The sequence below is a fragment of the Taeniopygia guttata genome, chromosome 3 (genome assembly GCF_048771995.1).
Source record: "Taeniopygia guttata chromosome 3, bTaeGut7.mat, whole genome shotgun sequence".
NCBI lineage: Eukaryota > Metazoa > Chordata > Aves > Passeriformes > Estrildidae > Taeniopygia > Taeniopygia guttata.
The window spans coordinates 95,296,409-95,313,339 of record NC_133027.1 but is presented as its reverse complement, the minus strand read 5'-3'; the positions used below and the strand labels follow the sequence as shown (position 1 = coordinate 95,313,339).

Sequence of the window (16,931 nt, the reverse complement as noted above, 5' to 3'; positions counted from 1 at the left end):
GCACAGCTCTTAATGAACCCTGAGCTGCTTTGTTCCTCCTGTTCCTCATTTAGGGAAGACAGGCAGAAGGTAGGCATAGCAGGCTGGATGTCTAGCTTTTCAGAGCCATTAAAGGAAAGGAAAGACAAGGGACAGTGCAGAGTAAAGAGGCTTTGATGAGCTTTGCTTCCAAAAGGAATTAATTGAACACAAGCCCTATCTGACCGACTGGGTGGCAGAGATGCACTTCTTACTCTGCAGTAAGCACCATATGAATTACTGCCTTTCCCCTTATTTTCTTTCCACTTTTGTATTTTCCAGCTAATATCTTTTATTACCTTGTCTTTCCCACCTACTTTTGCTTTCAGCCTAATTACAAAAAAGAGATTTACATGTTCAGTCTCTATCTTCACCCCCCAGTTGCTCTTTCCACTTCCTTGCCAGTAACATCAAATTAATTTTCCAGTTTTGGATAGATTTAATAGAGGTGTTAAAGACATTAATTTGGCACTAATTCCAAGGTTTATGGAAAACGAAAGCACCATGCTGGAGAGACCACCAGTTACTGGCCAGCTACAACCTGTGTGGCTCGGAACAAGACACCTGCAGCATGCTGCCATGCACTTCCACACTGAAAAGCAGGAAAGGGAGCAGAGGGAATGGTGAAGGAGACATTGCAAGGAACATGAAATGGAAAGCTAAAGCAACTGCAGGAGGTATCAGAACAAGATCAAATTTAATGAGAGATGGAGATGCTGACAGGGCTGTTGCATGTTGTTCTTCTGTGTTCTTCATGTAAAAAAATCAAGTTTCAGGTCAGCCAATGTGTAACAATTTTTCTGGACTCTAAGCACGAATGATCATATCTCCATCCAACACCACAGATACCAGACCAGTGATTCTCATGGAATATATTGATTTATGCCAGCTAGGTGCACTCCATAAGGTTCAGATACATAATTCCCCATGAGTCCATAGCTGACAGCCCTGGAGGCTTTCTCTGTTCCATTTCTAAGTTTCACAGCTATTACAGGATTACCTCTTCCCCCTCATCTGCAGAGAGGCAATCTGGTAGATTCAGAGACTCCTGGAATCGGAGCCTTAGCTCAGTGTGAGCATTGCAGAATTGTCCTTTCTGGGAGCTTCAGTGCTGATCTTTCTGACACACAGCACAGCAATCAAAGCCCAGCTCTGGGAGAGAAATATATATCCATTTATATGGATAAATGATTCCCCTCCTTTGTGCTGTGCAGCCTGTTGCACAGAGCAGTGATTACACTGAACAGTACACAGAATTTCATTCACCTTTAGCAAGATTCAGCCTCACCTGGGAGGTATCACACCAGTGGTTCCAGCATGCCCACTGCCCTGAGCAGTGGAGCATTGCAGCTGGCATCATCCATTTATCTGGGGAGCCAAAGCTGTACAGCAAATCCTTTGGTGTGTCTCAAGGCTGCCCCCTTGCAAAATGAATCCCAAACCTCCATTTTTCAAACAAATTACATGGCTAAATTGTCCTTGGCTGGGCAGTCACATCTGTTTTAGGACTGTATTTAGCCAAATAAAAGGTGGAAGGAAGGAATTCCTCCAAGGAAGGGAAGAAAAGCAAAAAAAAAAAAAAAAAAAAAACAAAAAGGGAAAAAGAGAGAGAGAAATTCAGCCCTGCTGAATGGACTGCTTTGCAGTATAGCCTGAGTCTGAAATCAATTGTAGAGTAAAGAATCGGGCTTTTTACTCAGTTTTCACTTCAGGTTTCTGACCCTTGCTCGAAAGAGCAGGGAATGGGTAGACTGAGATATTAATTTCCCCTTGGTTATGCCCTGCAAGGGAAAAAGAAGATGTGCATTCTTTCTTATTCTTATGCCATCTTGTGTAGCTGGTGAGTCACTTTAACTCACAGAGGTAAAAGAGATTATTCCCCCTTCCCTACAAAATGGCAGGGAAAGAACTGCTTTATGTTTGCAGAAAATAGTTACCCTGTAAAGAGGAAAGTTTAAGGGGAGATGCAAGCCAGTATTGCAAAAAATCAGTGAAGTATATATATGCAATGAACTATACTGTGTAAATAATAAGATATAGGCAGGTGGAACAAGATCACATTTTGGTTTATGGCCCTGCATTGAACAAAACAGGCTTTGTTCACACAGAGATGCACCATTTTACGATTATTTAATTAGTCAATTATTGAGGCCAAGTTTTTTTTTTTCCAATATCTTCAGAGGACATTAAGTTGGGGTTTTTTGTTGTGTTTTGGTTTGGGTTTTTGGTAGGTTTTTTTCTGTGTGTTTTTTGTTTGTTTGTTTGTTTGGGGTTTTGTTTTTGTTGTTTGGTTTTAGCTGTGGTTTTTTCTTTGGTTGATTTTGTTTGTTAGTTTTACCAGCCAACGACCACTGTTTAACTACTGGCTGCTGTAGAGCCTGGACTTATTTCCAGTCCCAGTTTGCAGTGGTTTAGATCAGGTGAATGGCCAGCACAGCATGGCATGCATCTGGAGACACATTTCATGACAACAGATGGGTTGGAGAGCCAGCAGTCCCTGTCACTGGAGAAGCTGTGCTGATTTGTGCACTGGTGTGAGAGCCCCAGGGGCAGGTGTGCCTTTTGGGACTAGGCTGACTGGTTGGTGTCCTAAGAGAGAGCCAAGGAGTGTGATAAGCTGGTTTGGTCCAATATCTGAGGCTGATAAACACTTAGCTGTAAAATGGCTGTTGTGCCATAAGCGGTCACTGCCACCCAGTTGTTTCTCATCACTCCCCTGGCAGCAGCACTTTCCCCTTCCCCCACAGGACTGGCCACAGGGATCACTGAATGTCACCACAGGAATCACTGATTCACACCTCAGGGCAGCAGCTGTGGTTTGGCTTCAGGGACTGAGTGTGAATCCTGCCCTTTCCACTAAAGCATCTGGCTCCTCCTGGCAGGGGCTGTGGACTTCGTCAGAGGGGCAGGAACAAGGAGTTGGCAGCCTTAGTCTTATGTAGCCATTGGCTACACAAAACTGTGTCAGTGCTCTAAGGGGCAAGATAAAACCTACACAGATGTGGAGGAGGGAAAGAGCAAATGTGACTCATGCCATTATACAAAATGTCATTCCCATGGTTCAAGGTGACTTTAGAGAGGAGCTGGCAATAATACAAAGAAACTCAGTGAAGAACAGTTCATGCTACAGATCTCAAAAATCAAGCTGAAAATTCAGAAGAATCTGCCATGAGAACTGGGGGAAATTCTTTCAGGGGCACCACAATGGAACTGGAAAGTCAGATCCAGCTGATTCTGTCTGTGCTGATTGTGTCTCTGGGATCTGTATAACACTGTGTCTGCACATCCTTTCATAGTTCATGGATATGAACTCTCTTGTGCATTTTCCTAATCCCTTTGTCACTTGCTGGAGAGCTCCCAGCGCTATAGCAGCGACAAATCACGCTGTATTTCTGCTTTTAACCCATGTGTTCCTTGTCTTTTGGCAGAATCAGCCCTCCTCCCTTTCCATGCTGGACTTGCTGCATGTGGCCCGTGACATTGCCTGTGGGTGTCAGTACCTGGAGGAGAACCACTTCATTCACAGGTAGGTGAGCCCAGCCTGGGCAGGACCTGCAGACAGGCCAGCACGGGCTCAGAATGCCCTGCTCCATATGTTTGTGTCCTGCTGCACTCTAGTGGCTGGATACCTCTAAACAAGGTAGACAAAATCAGAATCATAGAAGCAATAAAGAGAGCAGCTGCTATAAATCAGGCTGGCAAGGGTCTGTAGTTTTGCCAAGGATCCTGAGCCCTGTCTCAGGGCCTGCACTTGTGCAGCCTATTTGGCTACTCTGCAAATAGACACAATCTTGTTACAGAAGTCTTTAAAGCTCTCTCTCTGTCAGGAATTTTATTTAGTGCCTGTCTGCTCATTTTGGAAGCCTTTTCTTCTCCCTCTTGAAGAGCACCTGTACAAGCACAGCCAGAAGGGCAACATCAGGTGACCATTGCTCCTGCAAAACAGGGGGTTTGGCAAGCATCTAAAATCTGCCTGTTGAGTAGAGATGAGTAGAGAGGTGGCAGTTTGCAGCTCTGAGAATCACCCACAAGCAGTGCCATTGTGTTATTCAGACCTCAAGGTTTACTCCAGCCCAGCAGAATTGGAGCTTGGAGCTTTACCTGCATACACAGATTCAGGCCCACAGCTTCAGTATTCAGAGCAACACCTGCACACTGTTCTGGCCGTGTTTTGACACCTGTCTCTGGCAGCACAACAGCCTTTTGACAACACTTGAACAAGCACAGTAGGAACAGATCAGTGGATCATTCCCCAGGCAGCTTGATGTTGGAACTAGTGAATTCTGAAATCAGCTCCTCCTCTTGCACTCCTTAGAGACATAAAAATAACTCCCAAGGTGAAGGGAAGCACACAGAAAGCCCACTCTTTCAACTGAAAGATGTTATATGAAGTTTAAAGATAAAATATTAAAAAACAAAACTGTTCCTGCTCTGGGGATAGATTGGAACTGGGGACATTGCAGTTATCCATAAACACTGACTTTTCTGGCTGTTTAGGTTCTCTGCAGCTCAGGGAAGTAGGTTCTATATTTTGTTTCCTTTTTGACTCGCAAAACTGTCAAATAATTAAGTGGCTCTTCTCTTTCTGTTTCTTTTCTTCCCTTTCCTTTTAGGGATATTGCTGCCAGGAACTGCCTCCTTACCTGTCGAGGTCCTGGGAGAGTGGCTAAGATTGGAGACTTTGGAATGGCCCGGGATATATACAGGTAGCAGAGCCAAGCCCAGGGTACCTGCAAGTGGGAGGTCACTGAAATGAGGGAGGAGCAGTGATTGTGCAGCCTCTTGTGCTGCTCTGTGTAACCCTGGTGAGGCAAGAGTGGAGAGATCCCAGCCTGGTGAATCCCAGCTGATGCCTTCCTGGTGTTTGTCTTAAACTGTCCTGGACAGTTTTCTCCTGGGCAATGAAGTCTAATGGTCATGGAGGATGGTTTTCCTCCCTCTTAGACTGTCCTCAGTTTCCTTTCTTTACGTTCTCCACGCTGAATGGCATTGATGTGCCTTTTTGTTTTGTGATTCCAAATCATTCTGAATTTAATCTCTCTCCTTGATGCTACCCCTGCACCTTTGGTTTGGTGTCATCAGTAAATTTCCTCAATTTACTGCAGCTAAAGGAGGAAGGTGTAGAAGAAGGTCAGGAAAATGTAATCACCCAAACTGGAATTCAGCCAGGACACAGGTTAACTACTTTTGCTCTTGCAAGAAGTGCCAGAAAAATCTTTAATGACCATAAGCAGTCAGGGCTGCAGTTTGATGTCTCATCTTCCATAGAGTACCTCTAGAAGTGCAGCTCCATATCCTGCTGTGCTGAGGAATTGATTTGCCCTGACTCAGAAGAAGGAATGCCTCGTGCTCAGTCATCTGCACAGTTTATTCCAGTGCCTTCCCTTCTTTTTTTTTCCTGCTTGGGGATTCTCCTGTGCAATTACAAAGCCAGGTTTGGCTCTGCTTAGCTTGAGCTCTGGCAGTATCACAGCCTGAGGTGCTACAAACAGAGTGCTACCTTCAGAAACCCAAGTGTATCAGAGCTTCTTGGGGTTTTTTTTCCCTCCACAAAGAGCTCCCACACAGCCCCACTGTCAGATGGGGCTCTGCTGGGACAAAGCAGCATCTGTCACCCTCACACAATCAGCAGAACCCACTGCCAAGATGAGCACTTTGGTGCTGAGCTTTCAAAGGTGCTTTTGAAGCCTGCATGTGTTTGTTTGTCCAGGAATACCCTTTGGCTGCTCAGGCTGTGCTGTTGTGATCAGTGGTGCCAGCTTGCATGAGCAGCCTCCTGCAAATGCCAGCACGAGATTTGGGGCTTGCAGGCTTTATTTTAAATGACAGTGACTCCAAAGGGCTGTTGTAACTCCTGTCTCAGGAACATTTTTGTGTTACTGTCCCAGCTCTAATGACCTGGCGTCCTCCTCAAAAAGCTCCTTGTTCCTACAAAAGGGTTTGGATTTTACTCACAGTGCTTTAGATTGGGTATATATGGGATAGGTTTGGTTTATTCTTTCTGAGTATGCCCAAGATGACCATGTGTGAGATGAGGTGAGGAGATTTTGCTGTGGTTGAAAAGGGCAGAAGGAAGCTCTGCCAGGAGTAGTTACTGTGTTAGTAATTCCCTACGAGGATGCTTTACCAGATCAGGCCTGAAGTGATGTAGATTAAACAGCACTTCCATGATTTGCTCTTTTCCACTTATTTTATGAGAAGAAACAGGTCATTCCAGAACTTAGATTGTTCCACCTAAATTAGTCTCTCCTCTGGCTCATAATTTTAATATGTGCAATTACAAAAATCCCGTATTGATGGCATTTTCTGAATTCTTGACTGACTCTTTTGTTCTATTTGTTCTTTGCAGAGCCAGCTACTATCGTAAGGGTGGGTGTGCAATGTTGCCTGTCAAATGGATGCCTCCTGAGGCTTTCATGGAAGGGATATTTACATCAAAAACCGACACATGGTGCGCTTCCTTTCCTCCACTATCCTGTCTGTCTGTGTTGGAACCCCTTTTGTAAACCATGAATGTTTTGTAAAAAAACACACATTCTTGTTCACTTCTCACTAAAAGGACAGGCTAGGTCTTTCAGAGCCAGCAGTGTTTGAGGAGACAAAAGAGCAGAAAGGTCAGACCTGTGCAGAGGTGGGTGCTGCAGGGCAGGTGAGCGGGCAGGGAAGGGAGGTCAAAGCAGTTGCAGGTGCTGCTCCATTAGTCCCACACTGAGGAAAGCAACATGGGAGGCTGCAGGCACGATCCATCCTGCCAGTCAGGGAGAAGGGTGTCCTACATTGTGGATTTTACCTTTCTCCTGGCCTACAGCAGCACTTGGAGCTCCTGAGTGGCCAGAGGTGAGGAGGAAAATCGGGAGAGCAGGAGGCAAGAGCTCAGGGAGTGTGTGGAGAGGGAAGGGGCTGGTGGCCAGGACACAGCTTCTGAGCAAGCCCCAGCAGAGGGGTGAGGTCCACACTCTGGTATAGCTGAGCTCTGTCTGTCTCAGCATCAAGCAGAGGAGTTTCCCATTGCTGCACATCTCTCTACAGTTTTAACCAATGGGGTTGTGGTTTCCAAGCCATTGACCAGGTAAATGCTTTGGAGGGGGTCCTGCCCCAGCCACTGTCCCCAGGGCTTTGCAAGCCAGTGCACCCAGGCCAGGGCTGTGCTTGCTAGCAAGAGTTTTCATTGTCCTCTTAGTGACAGGTGGGACCTGTGGGCCTCAGAGCATCACTGGGGACTCACTAGCAGGATATTTCATGCAGGGTAGCTATTCCAGAGGAAAAGTTTGCCAAAAGTTCTCTCTCCAGCAGGATGACCTGACTTTTACTTTTATTACCTCCAGCTGAGCAGTGCTGAGTACAAGGGCAAAGCAACCATATTTACCTACCTACATCACAGGCTTCACTCACCTAGCAGTCAACTACTGGTATTTGTTAAAAGTTTTAAAGTTCACTGTTACAATTGTGCAGCTTATTTATGTCTGAATCCTGCAGCAGGATTTCCACCAGCTGCTTGATCAAAGGTTGCAAAGGGCAGTGCTGATGGTACTGAACCTAAGAGCATTGCCCACTGGTGATGGTCATTACGGTATCCCTCACTTTGTTTTCCTTTGTTTCTGTACTCAGGTCCTTTGGCGTATTGCTGTGGGAGATATTCTCTTTGGGATACATGCCCTACCCCAGCAAAAGCAACCAGGAGGTTCTGGAGTTTGTCACCAATGGAGGAAGGATGGATCCACCTAAAAACTGCCCTGGCCCTGTGTATGAGACTATAACTTTGATATATTCATGCAACTAAGTTTCTGTTTCAAATGCTTTTTCTCTACTCAAAAGTTAAAGACTTTTAAGATTGACCTAATCATGGCTAATCTGCCTTATTAAACTTCAGTGCCAATGATTTCTCTAATATTTAATTTTTCTGTGTTTTGGAGAATAATTCAGGGCCCATTGGAGAAGTCCTGGCCACTGCTTGTTTGGTTAAAGATGACACAGTATATCTCTATCTTAGGTTAGCTGTAAACCTTCGATACATCAGACTGTTCACTGGCAGGGAAATCTGGGCTCTTTTATCTGTAGCCCTGCCTATCTTTAGTGTGTTGTCCAAGGGATTTCAGGTGGATGAGTAATTTCTCTGAAAGACTGTGGATTTCACCCCACTGGTGGTCACATTCCAGTGGTCACCAGTGCATCAGTTTTCTGACTCCAGGGCAGACAGAGAACTCTTGCCTGTTAGAAGCAAGAATAGTAATGAATATCTGTGATTCGTTGTCACATCCCATGGGATCTGCCGTTCATGAATTTCTCCTGTTCTGCCCTTCCAGCTACCGCATTATGACCCAGTGTTGGCAGCACCAGCCTGAAGACCGGCCAAACTTTGCCATAATCCTGGAGAGGATTGAGTACTGCACTCAGGTATCAGTGTTTGTTTGCCTCGGATGAGAGGCGTGGAGAGGGTTCTTCTTGAGGAGCTGTCTAGACAAACCAGGGCACAAGATGAGGAGGCAGCACTGCACTACTGCAGTCAGAAGTCCAGAGAGACTGATGTCAGCCTGGGAGCCCTGGCTGGTATATTCACCTCATCAGGGGCTTGATCCTTCTTGTCTTTTGCTGCTGAAAGGCACAGGCTGACACAGGCTTACACAGCTTTACAAAGAGCACACCTGTAGTTCTGCTTCTGCTTATAGAGGCACAGATTCCAACAAGCAAAAGAGCAAAGACAGAGCAGCACCTGCACTGCTTTCACATGCCTCATCCCAGCCTCTCCATCCCAGTGTTTACCCTTAAGGCATAGTCAGCACTGAACAGAAATTGTCCCAGCTCAGAGCACCCTTTGCAGGTGGTTTCAGCAGCTGTTGGCAATTTTTTTTTGAATCTGACAGCACTGGAGAAGGCAGGTGGAGAGATAGGCAGGCTAAAAGAGTGGGGATTCTTAGGCTAGGCAACAGGGAAAATATGTGCCTGGCTTTCCAGGCCAAAATCTAATTTACTTATTTTTTACCACCAGTTTAGCTTGTGAGGAATAGAGCAGTTTGGAAAATGTTCTCCTGCCTGCATCAGCGCAGGCTCCTTGCATGATCTCACTGTTGTTCACTTCAGTCAGTTTGCTTTCCCTTGCTATTTTGGAAGCTTGGTCTGGTTTTTATCTGTGTTTGGATCCTGGGATTGGAAGGCATATTTTTCTGCTATCTGTAGCTTGCCATGGCATATAGCAATAAGTAAAGGTTGCCAGGATCACTGCATTTTCTCTCAGTTTAATTTTCAAAACTGCTTAAATAGCTCAGAACCACAGTCCCTGTGGATTTGGCTTCAAGGGTTCTGCCAGTATTGTCTTCACTCTGAGTTCCCATTTCTCCCTTGTTGTGTGGAGGCAATACTTACATGGTTCCAACTTGCTCAATATTATGTGTTACAAACTCTGAGATGATAGAGATTCCAAAAAACATTCCCACAGGAAATTTTGCTGGATATAAAAAATGCTTTTCATTGGTTTTGTGCCTCTGCTGTTCTATGGTGAGTTTAAGGGTTACTTTCTTTAAAAGAGTTGGATTTTAAAGAAATCCTGTTGCATCTCACACCTAACTGCACTTTGTCTACGTCCCCTCCTCATGGAATGGGGCCTCTGGGTGGTGGGATGTGTCGAGATCATAGCATGACAGCTGCTAGATGTGAGATGGCTGCAGACTTTGGGAAATTCCTGTTGTTCCCTTCGGCAGGATCCCGATGTCATCAACACGGCCTTGCCGGTAGAATACGGCCCATCAGCTGAGGAGGAGGAGAAGGTGGCGATGCGCCCCGATGATCCAGAAGGAATTCCTCCTCTTTTGGTCTCAACACACCAAGACAGAAAGGATGAGAAGCAAACCCTGCCATCTCCACCACCCCTGCCGTCAGCCGTCACTGCTGGAAAATCTCTGGGGAAAGTGGGAGCCTTGGAACAGCCAGCGCCGGGGAAGGTGCAGTCAGCCACAGCGGGGGGACACATCAACATGGCCTATGCCCAGTCCAACCCCCCTTCCGAGCTTCACAAAAGCCGGGGCTCCAGAAACAAGCCCACCAACCTCTGGAATCCAACCTACGGCTCCTGGTTTGCGGAGAAGCAGGCCAGCAAAAACAGTTCTCTGCTGGAGAAGGAGAGGTCTGAGAGGGAGAATTTGGGGCAGGAAGGAAACTGTACTGTGGGGCCCAACATTGTGACTGGCAGGCTGCCAGGCTCCTCCCTGCTCTTAGAGCCATCTTCCCTAACTGCAAGCGTTAAAGAAGTGCCTCTCTTTAGGCTCCGCCACTTCCCCTGTGGGAATGTCAACTACGGATACCAGCAGCAGGGCTTACCCTTGGAAAACTCCACTCCACCTTGCGCTAGCAGTTACGAGGACCCTGTCCTTAGAAACAAGAGCCACATAACCCAGCAGGGGCCCTGAGAGCCCTCGACCCTCTCTTGACTTTTCCTCCCCATGGCCCCTGAGCCTTGAAGAGATGTCCTGTCACCCAACACACCACGAGCAAGGCATCGGACAGCATCAACTCCTATTTTGTGCAAACTTGCTCCAAAAGTGCCACCCTTGACGCTGTAATTTCTATTAACCCGAGAGGCTTCAACCCACCGGAGCCCCAGTAGAGTCAAAGGAACGAGGGGGAGGGAGGATGCAGGGAGCTGTTGCTAACTGCAAGGCCCAGCTGCTGTTGCATCAACTCATCCGCATGGTTGTCGTCATGCCCTTCCTGTGAGCTTTTCCCAGTTGTGCGTCCTCTGCTTCCGTGTCAAGCCGCGGCTCACTGCCATGAGTGTTCCATGTCTGGGCTTTTCCGTGCCAAACTTGTCGTTGCTGTGGAAGACCTGGAGGTCTCCTGCTGCTGGCAGAGCTTCTAGTGGGTTTGGGAAGAGCGTCCTCTATCCAAACCAAAAAACAAAAATACGACAGTGCTGAATGGTGACACGATGGCGCGTTCTCAAGTCTTGTTCCAGCTGCAATTCAGTCTTCGAAAGTCCTTGAATGCACAGTGTTGTGGGGGTGCTGGCAGGGCAATGGAAAAACCCTGGTCACGCTGCATCACTCAGAGGGGAGAGGAGAGGGTGGGTGTAGATGCTAGGAGGCATTCAGGGGGTGGGCATTGTTTGGATGGGGTTTTCTTTGGTTTGTTTTTGTTTACCTATGCTTAAGCACCAGAACCAAGTAAAGCCCTTTCAACTTCATTCTGTGCTACAAAAGTAGGGATGCCCTTCATCAGGAATGTGGAAGTATCAAGTGGAATCAAGGTGAAGCTTTAGAGAACCTTGGTCATGAGACAGACTTTCACCATGCCCTGCATACCTCAAAGGTTTGAAATAGCCTTTGACATACCCTGTATGAACAACACCATAAAGGCAGAAGACTACATCGTGCCACTGTCTGGAAGCCAGATATTGTCTGTACTGAAGGGTTTAGAACCCTTTTTCCTTCGACAAAATACGTGTATGATAGTGGTTTAAGGACAAACACTCCATTGACTCACTTTGTACACCCCGTGCATGAAAAATATTCCAGTTAAGTGTATTGTCAAAACATAGATGTAGGAAATAATTCATGTGTAAAGATATGCTTTAGTAACTTCAGCTTAGGGTTGGGAGGAGCTGTTTTAGCATGATTGCTATCCAAAAAAGGGGTGCTTATTTCCATAGAAATGGGAGTACTGGAGCATCAGCAAAGGAGTGGGAAGGTGTTCTTCAGTCTGAGACTCTTCATTTCAGTGAAGTCACCCTGAATCTGGCCTGGATCCAAGCACTGAGGTAAGCTTCCTGTCTTCATAAGAGAACAAACCAGAATCCCTATACATCCTAAACTTTGGGATGGGCAGATTGAAATTGGAGGACTTGGCTTGGGCCACCCCCCTTGTACAAAACACATTGCAGGAGGAGCATTAGTGTGCTCTCCTAATCTGCCTTTCTGATGCCTCTGATACACAGAATTAACTCCTTTTTTTATACCAAAGCCAAAAGCAGATGTGCTGACTGGTTAACAGGCTGTGCTCGTGTGTTGGGTCAGGGGCTGCTCTGAATTTCATGTTCATCTGCTAGAGATCCATCCCACTGCTGCTGCATGGGTTAGGGGGGATAACAAGGGTTACGCTTACAGGGTACTTTAGGCTGAGCTAAGAGGGTATTTGTCATCTCCAAGGTTATTAGGCTCACAGCTCTTGCTGTGAAATAGCCACTAGGGAGGGATTCTGTCTAGCTTAGGATTGTGTTAGTGTCACACCAGTCTCTCTCTCTCTAGCTCAGTGAACTCAGTGGGGTAGTTTCTTGAGTCTCAGGAAAGCTGATTAATTCTGGAGGCAAGCACTATCTGAACAATTTATTACACTGTACATTATTCACATATAATAGCAATTTTCATTTAAGTATTCCAGCTTTCTCATTTTCAAAAGACCTGAAGCTCCTCATTGTTTTCTTTATCCTTTCTTTGCAAAGGAGCACACTCTGAGTTTTTGCTGCCTTACAAAGTTACTGGGGGCAGAAGCTGACCTGTTTACTGATGAGCGTTTCCAAAAGAATGCACAAGAACAAAAAGTTGCTAAGTTAATGATCTTTGACTAGCTGAAATTACTAATTCTTGGATCTGGGGCAGCAGCTTCAATGCTGCACAAATGCAGATAAGCTGCCAGGTTATGATGTTAAAGGTGGAATTTCTAAAGAAACTACAAAAGCACAAGCAGCAAGAGATGATTTTAAGTCTGTAGGTGTGAAAGGCAGTCTCTCCCAGCCATGGTGAGATGCTCTGAGCTTGTGCTGTGCAGTTATTTTATCATAGAATTTCTTACAGAATGGGAGTTGTAGGAAAATGAAGGAGCTAAACATGATCCCTCTTCTTATCTATGGGATATGTCAAGAGATAATTCTGATCAGGAGAAATGGTGAATTACTAATGAAATTCTCCACTCTGCTGAGTTCAGTGCATTGAGACAAATATTGTTCAGGACTGGCAGCTGCTTTTAAGTGAGCTTCCCTCTAGTGTGTCCAGTGCAAAATTCTTTGTCATGGGTTCTTTAATGGTCTGGATTTTCTTGGTTGGTTGGAGTTTGGGGGTTTGTTTGTATTACTGTTGTTTGTGGGTTTTTTAATCCCTCTCTCTTAACTCCTGGAATTCAGAAATCCACTCTGGGCTTACTTTTAATGTTAAAACCAACAATTTCTGAGCTCTTCTACAGCAAGCATTTAGTTTAGTATCCCAGTGTGCTGTCCAAGCTCAGTACTTCAAAAACTGTTCTGTAAATATTGGTGCTAATCAAATCTTCTCACTTAGAAACAAGAGCTGGAGCATTTGCCTGTCCTCTTTCTTAAAAAAAAAAAAAAATACTACCATTAATTGCTTGGACCAAAGGGTGCTCTGTTATTTGTATCCAGGCTGCAGTTGCCATGAGAATGAACCAGAAATTTTAATTTCTGTGTCTAGGTTGATTCACCTGTTCAGTACTCAGAGCTGCAGGGACCAGAAGGGATTTAAGTCACCATGGGCTCACCAGACCAAAGCATTCTGTAAATCCCAAATTCCTCAATCAAACCCCTCCATGCTAGGAGAAAAACAAATTCAAATGATTTTTAACCCACTTACCCTTTTTGTTGATGACTTTTTTTAAAATTATAGTTTATTGACACACTGTATGTTTTTAAGGAACTTGTTTTAAGACCGTTAACCTTTTGTGTTGGTAATAATGATGTTCTGATTTGTGTCTTCCTCATTCTGCAGTGGAAAATCAGGAAGCAGTATGATCTACTGGATGTAAAGCACGACTGGGGAAAAACCCTGTGCTTATGCTCTGAAAATGGCTTATTTCCATGTGGATGTTACCTGGTTTCCTATAGAAGATAAGAAGGTTTCTGGTTCCGTGAGCTGCTGGAGGTAAATTAGGTTGGGATGCCTGTCTCTCTACCTTTCCAGTTGTGCCATCATCTTCCCTTTGTGCCGCTGAATTTTGTTTCTCCACCACGTGCCTGGGAATGAAGCAGGGCAGGAGTGAGGGTGGTTCTGCTCCCCGAGGCGCAGCGGGGGAGCGGGATGGGAGAGGGGCAGGTGACAGGAGGTGCAGGGACCAGCGGTGGGCAGCCCCAGGGCTGTTCCTTTGGCCCGGTCGGTCTTGGACAGCGGCGTTGGACGCGGCTGCTCCGGCTTCCCTGCACAGGGAGCGGCCGCAGCACGGCACACAAGGGCTGGCACAGGCAGTGGCAGGTGCCACTCTGCATGTCTGCTCCTGGTACTGCGCCCGGCTTCTGCGGGATGGGAACCTTGACGTGGGAATAGCATAGAACAGCCTTCCACAGCAGCAAAGCCATCGCTGTTTGTCTGTCCCAGAGTTAAACCCATCACGGGGAAACATCCCAAGCGTCCGCTCCTGGCTTCTTTTAGTACCGAGCTTCATTATAGGAGTGTCTGTCTCATGTACAGCCGTTTATGCAACATTGTTTATAAAGGAAGGGCCTGTGCACTTCAGGGATACTATGAAGAAAAATCCTAATATATGGTCATTGAGTATTTTGTATTGAATAGTGTATTTGTATTGTAAACAAGTGTAGTGAACCACAAGGCATGAAGACAAATAAAGTGACAGTGGCTGGATTTCTCCGTGTTGGGCTGTGCAATGATTGGATCAATGTCCAGATGTCTCTGGACATCCATTTTTACTTGGCAAAGTTGCAGAAGTGTTAAGGTGATGAACAGCCGTGGTATGGTGAGCCATGTTTTGGGCTCACAGCAGCTGTTCCAGATTTCTTTGCACTGCCAGTGTTACACACCAAGTTTCTTACAGGGGAAGGTGCCCTTCCCTCTGTCACAAGGAAGTCTGGCTTTTACCCACAGCAAACTGGCCAGTATAAAAAGAGAACAAAGGATATGGCTGAAGATAGCATTTGGGTGTTTTCCTCTTTAAGACAGCCTTTGAGTCTGGACTGAGGGTAGGTCTACCTATAAGATGTACTTTAATTCATTTCCAGCATTGAAAATGACACTATTCAATCTTGCGAGTATTCTAGGAAGAGGTAGCTCCTGCCCTGAAACACTCACTTTTTATCCTGTCCCATACCACTCCTATGGCCCAGGCAGATGCTACAAACTTTCTCCTTCATATGCTCATTCTGCTGCAGGATAGTGCTGTGGTTTGGTTAACAAGACTTCCAGTAGGCACCTCTCCTCTCCCTCCTTTGTTTCCTTCCCTGTCTTAACTCAAAAAGGAGCTCTCCTATGCTCTTCCAGCAACAGGGCTGGTAGCAGCCAGCCACCACAGCCTGGTTTGGATCTGGCACTGGCTACAAATCTCTGCTCTAATTCCCCTTTCTTCCAGAGCTGTCAGTCTGCAGCCAGGCAGGGAAAAGGATGCAGGTGGGTACTCTGCTACGTGGCTTTCGTGGATGGTTTGAGTTTCCACCTGGTCCTTGGCAAGGCTTCTGCAGACTCTGAACTCTGAAACAGCCATGACAGAAAAGCTGGATTTGCCACCTCTCAGAGGTGACAGATCTAACTTGTCAGAGGAACTGTGCTATGTCTTGCAGCTCTGTAGAACCAGCCCTGGATCCATGTGCCTCAGATGTTGCTGACCAGCAGCACTCTGAAGGCACAGGCTCCCTGCTCAGAAAACCATTACTGTCACCATTTGCAGAACAGTCACTGAGCCCAGCTGAGCTGAACTCCCTAGAAATTAATTCCTCATCTTTGGCATCTCAAGAAAATTCTTCTCCCCCTGTTACATGCCCCTGTGGTCTCTCCTTTCCAGCCAGTGTTAAGAAAACTTGAAAGATTTAATTGCTAAGAGTACTGAGGAAGGACATTATTTTTATAAGGACCTGAGACACGCTGTGGGACAAGGACTGGCCTCAGAGTCTGCACAGAGAGCACAGAATTGCTGGGGACCATCTGTTTATTTATTTATAAACTACACATCATGATTTACTGTAGTTTCTCGGAACTTTGAGGATCATTTGGCTTTTTTTCTAACCAGTCGGGGCTGTGATAGTACAGTCCTCTGCACAGCACCTAATTTCAAACTTCACTGCCACTTATTTTCAGAATTTTCTTTATGACACAGTGTCCTCCTGCAAGAGTTGGAGTAAAGGATTATGGCAACTTACCTTGGATTTAGGGAAGCACAAATCCCTTCCCATCATCACCTTGAAGAGAGCCATCAGTAATCCTTTCTGGAATGGACTGATTTATTTCTGTTTCAGACAGCATAAATTTACAGTGCTTCTTGCTTCCTGGCAGAAGATTCTGAGAGCTACCAAACCAGCTCCATCCTGATAACAGTGAGACTTGCTCCTCTAAGCTACAGTGCTGAGCCAATTACAGCCACAGCTTCCAGGAGAGATGTGCTGCTGGCTGAAGCTGAAAGGGAAGGTAGAGCACAATACACCGGTGCCAGATGGTATCTGTGCCCTCTCCTGCACCCATCAGGCAGCTTCAGTCAGGCCCAGGCCAAGACCCCCCTTCCAGCTGAACTGCTACAGAGCTACAGAGCTGTGGAAGGTGCAGCCTGACACCCCTGCAGGAAAAACAAGATCCAATTGAATCATCTGTGCTAGGCAGACCACACAGAAATGCTGTGACTCCAACAAGCTGCCCCAGCTTGCTGCCTCACCCACACACTTCTTCCCATACCCAGCTCCTGGGGAGCTCCAGCTACCCCTCAGATAAAGCAGTTCCACCCATTCCATCTGGTCAGGCAAGAAAAGGAGCATTCCTGGTAATGAGTCTCCTCACAGAACGTCCACTGCTCTCCCAGGAGCACCAGGCTGTTGCACAAAGTGCTGTGCGAAGGCTTTGTTTGGAGCTGGCAGTTCTGTGCTGAACAGCCAGGAGAGAGAAAAGCTTCTGGTTCACAACTGGCAGTTGCACACTGAACTCCCTGCACTTAATTTGTACAGAAGAACAGAAGTAAGAAATGTACATTCTATAAAGACCCCATGAACA

At 46.2% G+C, this 16,931-nt stretch overlaps 1 protein-coding gene across 2 annotated transcripts in view; it reads left to right on the top strand.

The window, feature by feature from the left end:
- ALK (ALK receptor tyrosine kinase) overlaps positions 1 to 14,588 on the top strand; it is a 305,662-nt gene extending 291,074 nt beyond the window's left edge. For both annotated transcript variants that reach the window (XM_030268872.4, XM_030268873.4), the window contains 7 exons: positions 3,447 to 3,544; positions 4,632 to 4,724; positions 6,368 to 6,469; positions 7,627 to 7,761; positions 8,322 to 8,412; positions 9,714 to 11,764; positions 13,722 to 14,588. In XM_030268872.4, coding sequence (XP_030124732.4) covers positions 3,447 to 3,544; positions 4,632 to 4,724; positions 6,368 to 6,469; positions 7,627 to 7,761; positions 8,322 to 8,412; positions 9,714 to 10,418 — 1,224 coding nt within the window. In that variant the 3' untranslated portion in view covers positions 10,419 to 11,764; positions 13,722 to 14,588. The remainder of the gene's footprint in view (positions 1 to 3,446; positions 3,545 to 4,631; positions 4,725 to 6,367; positions 6,470 to 7,626; positions 7,762 to 8,321; positions 8,413 to 9,713; positions 11,765 to 13,721) is intronic.
- Positions 14,589 to 16,931: the final 2,343 nt, after the last annotated feature.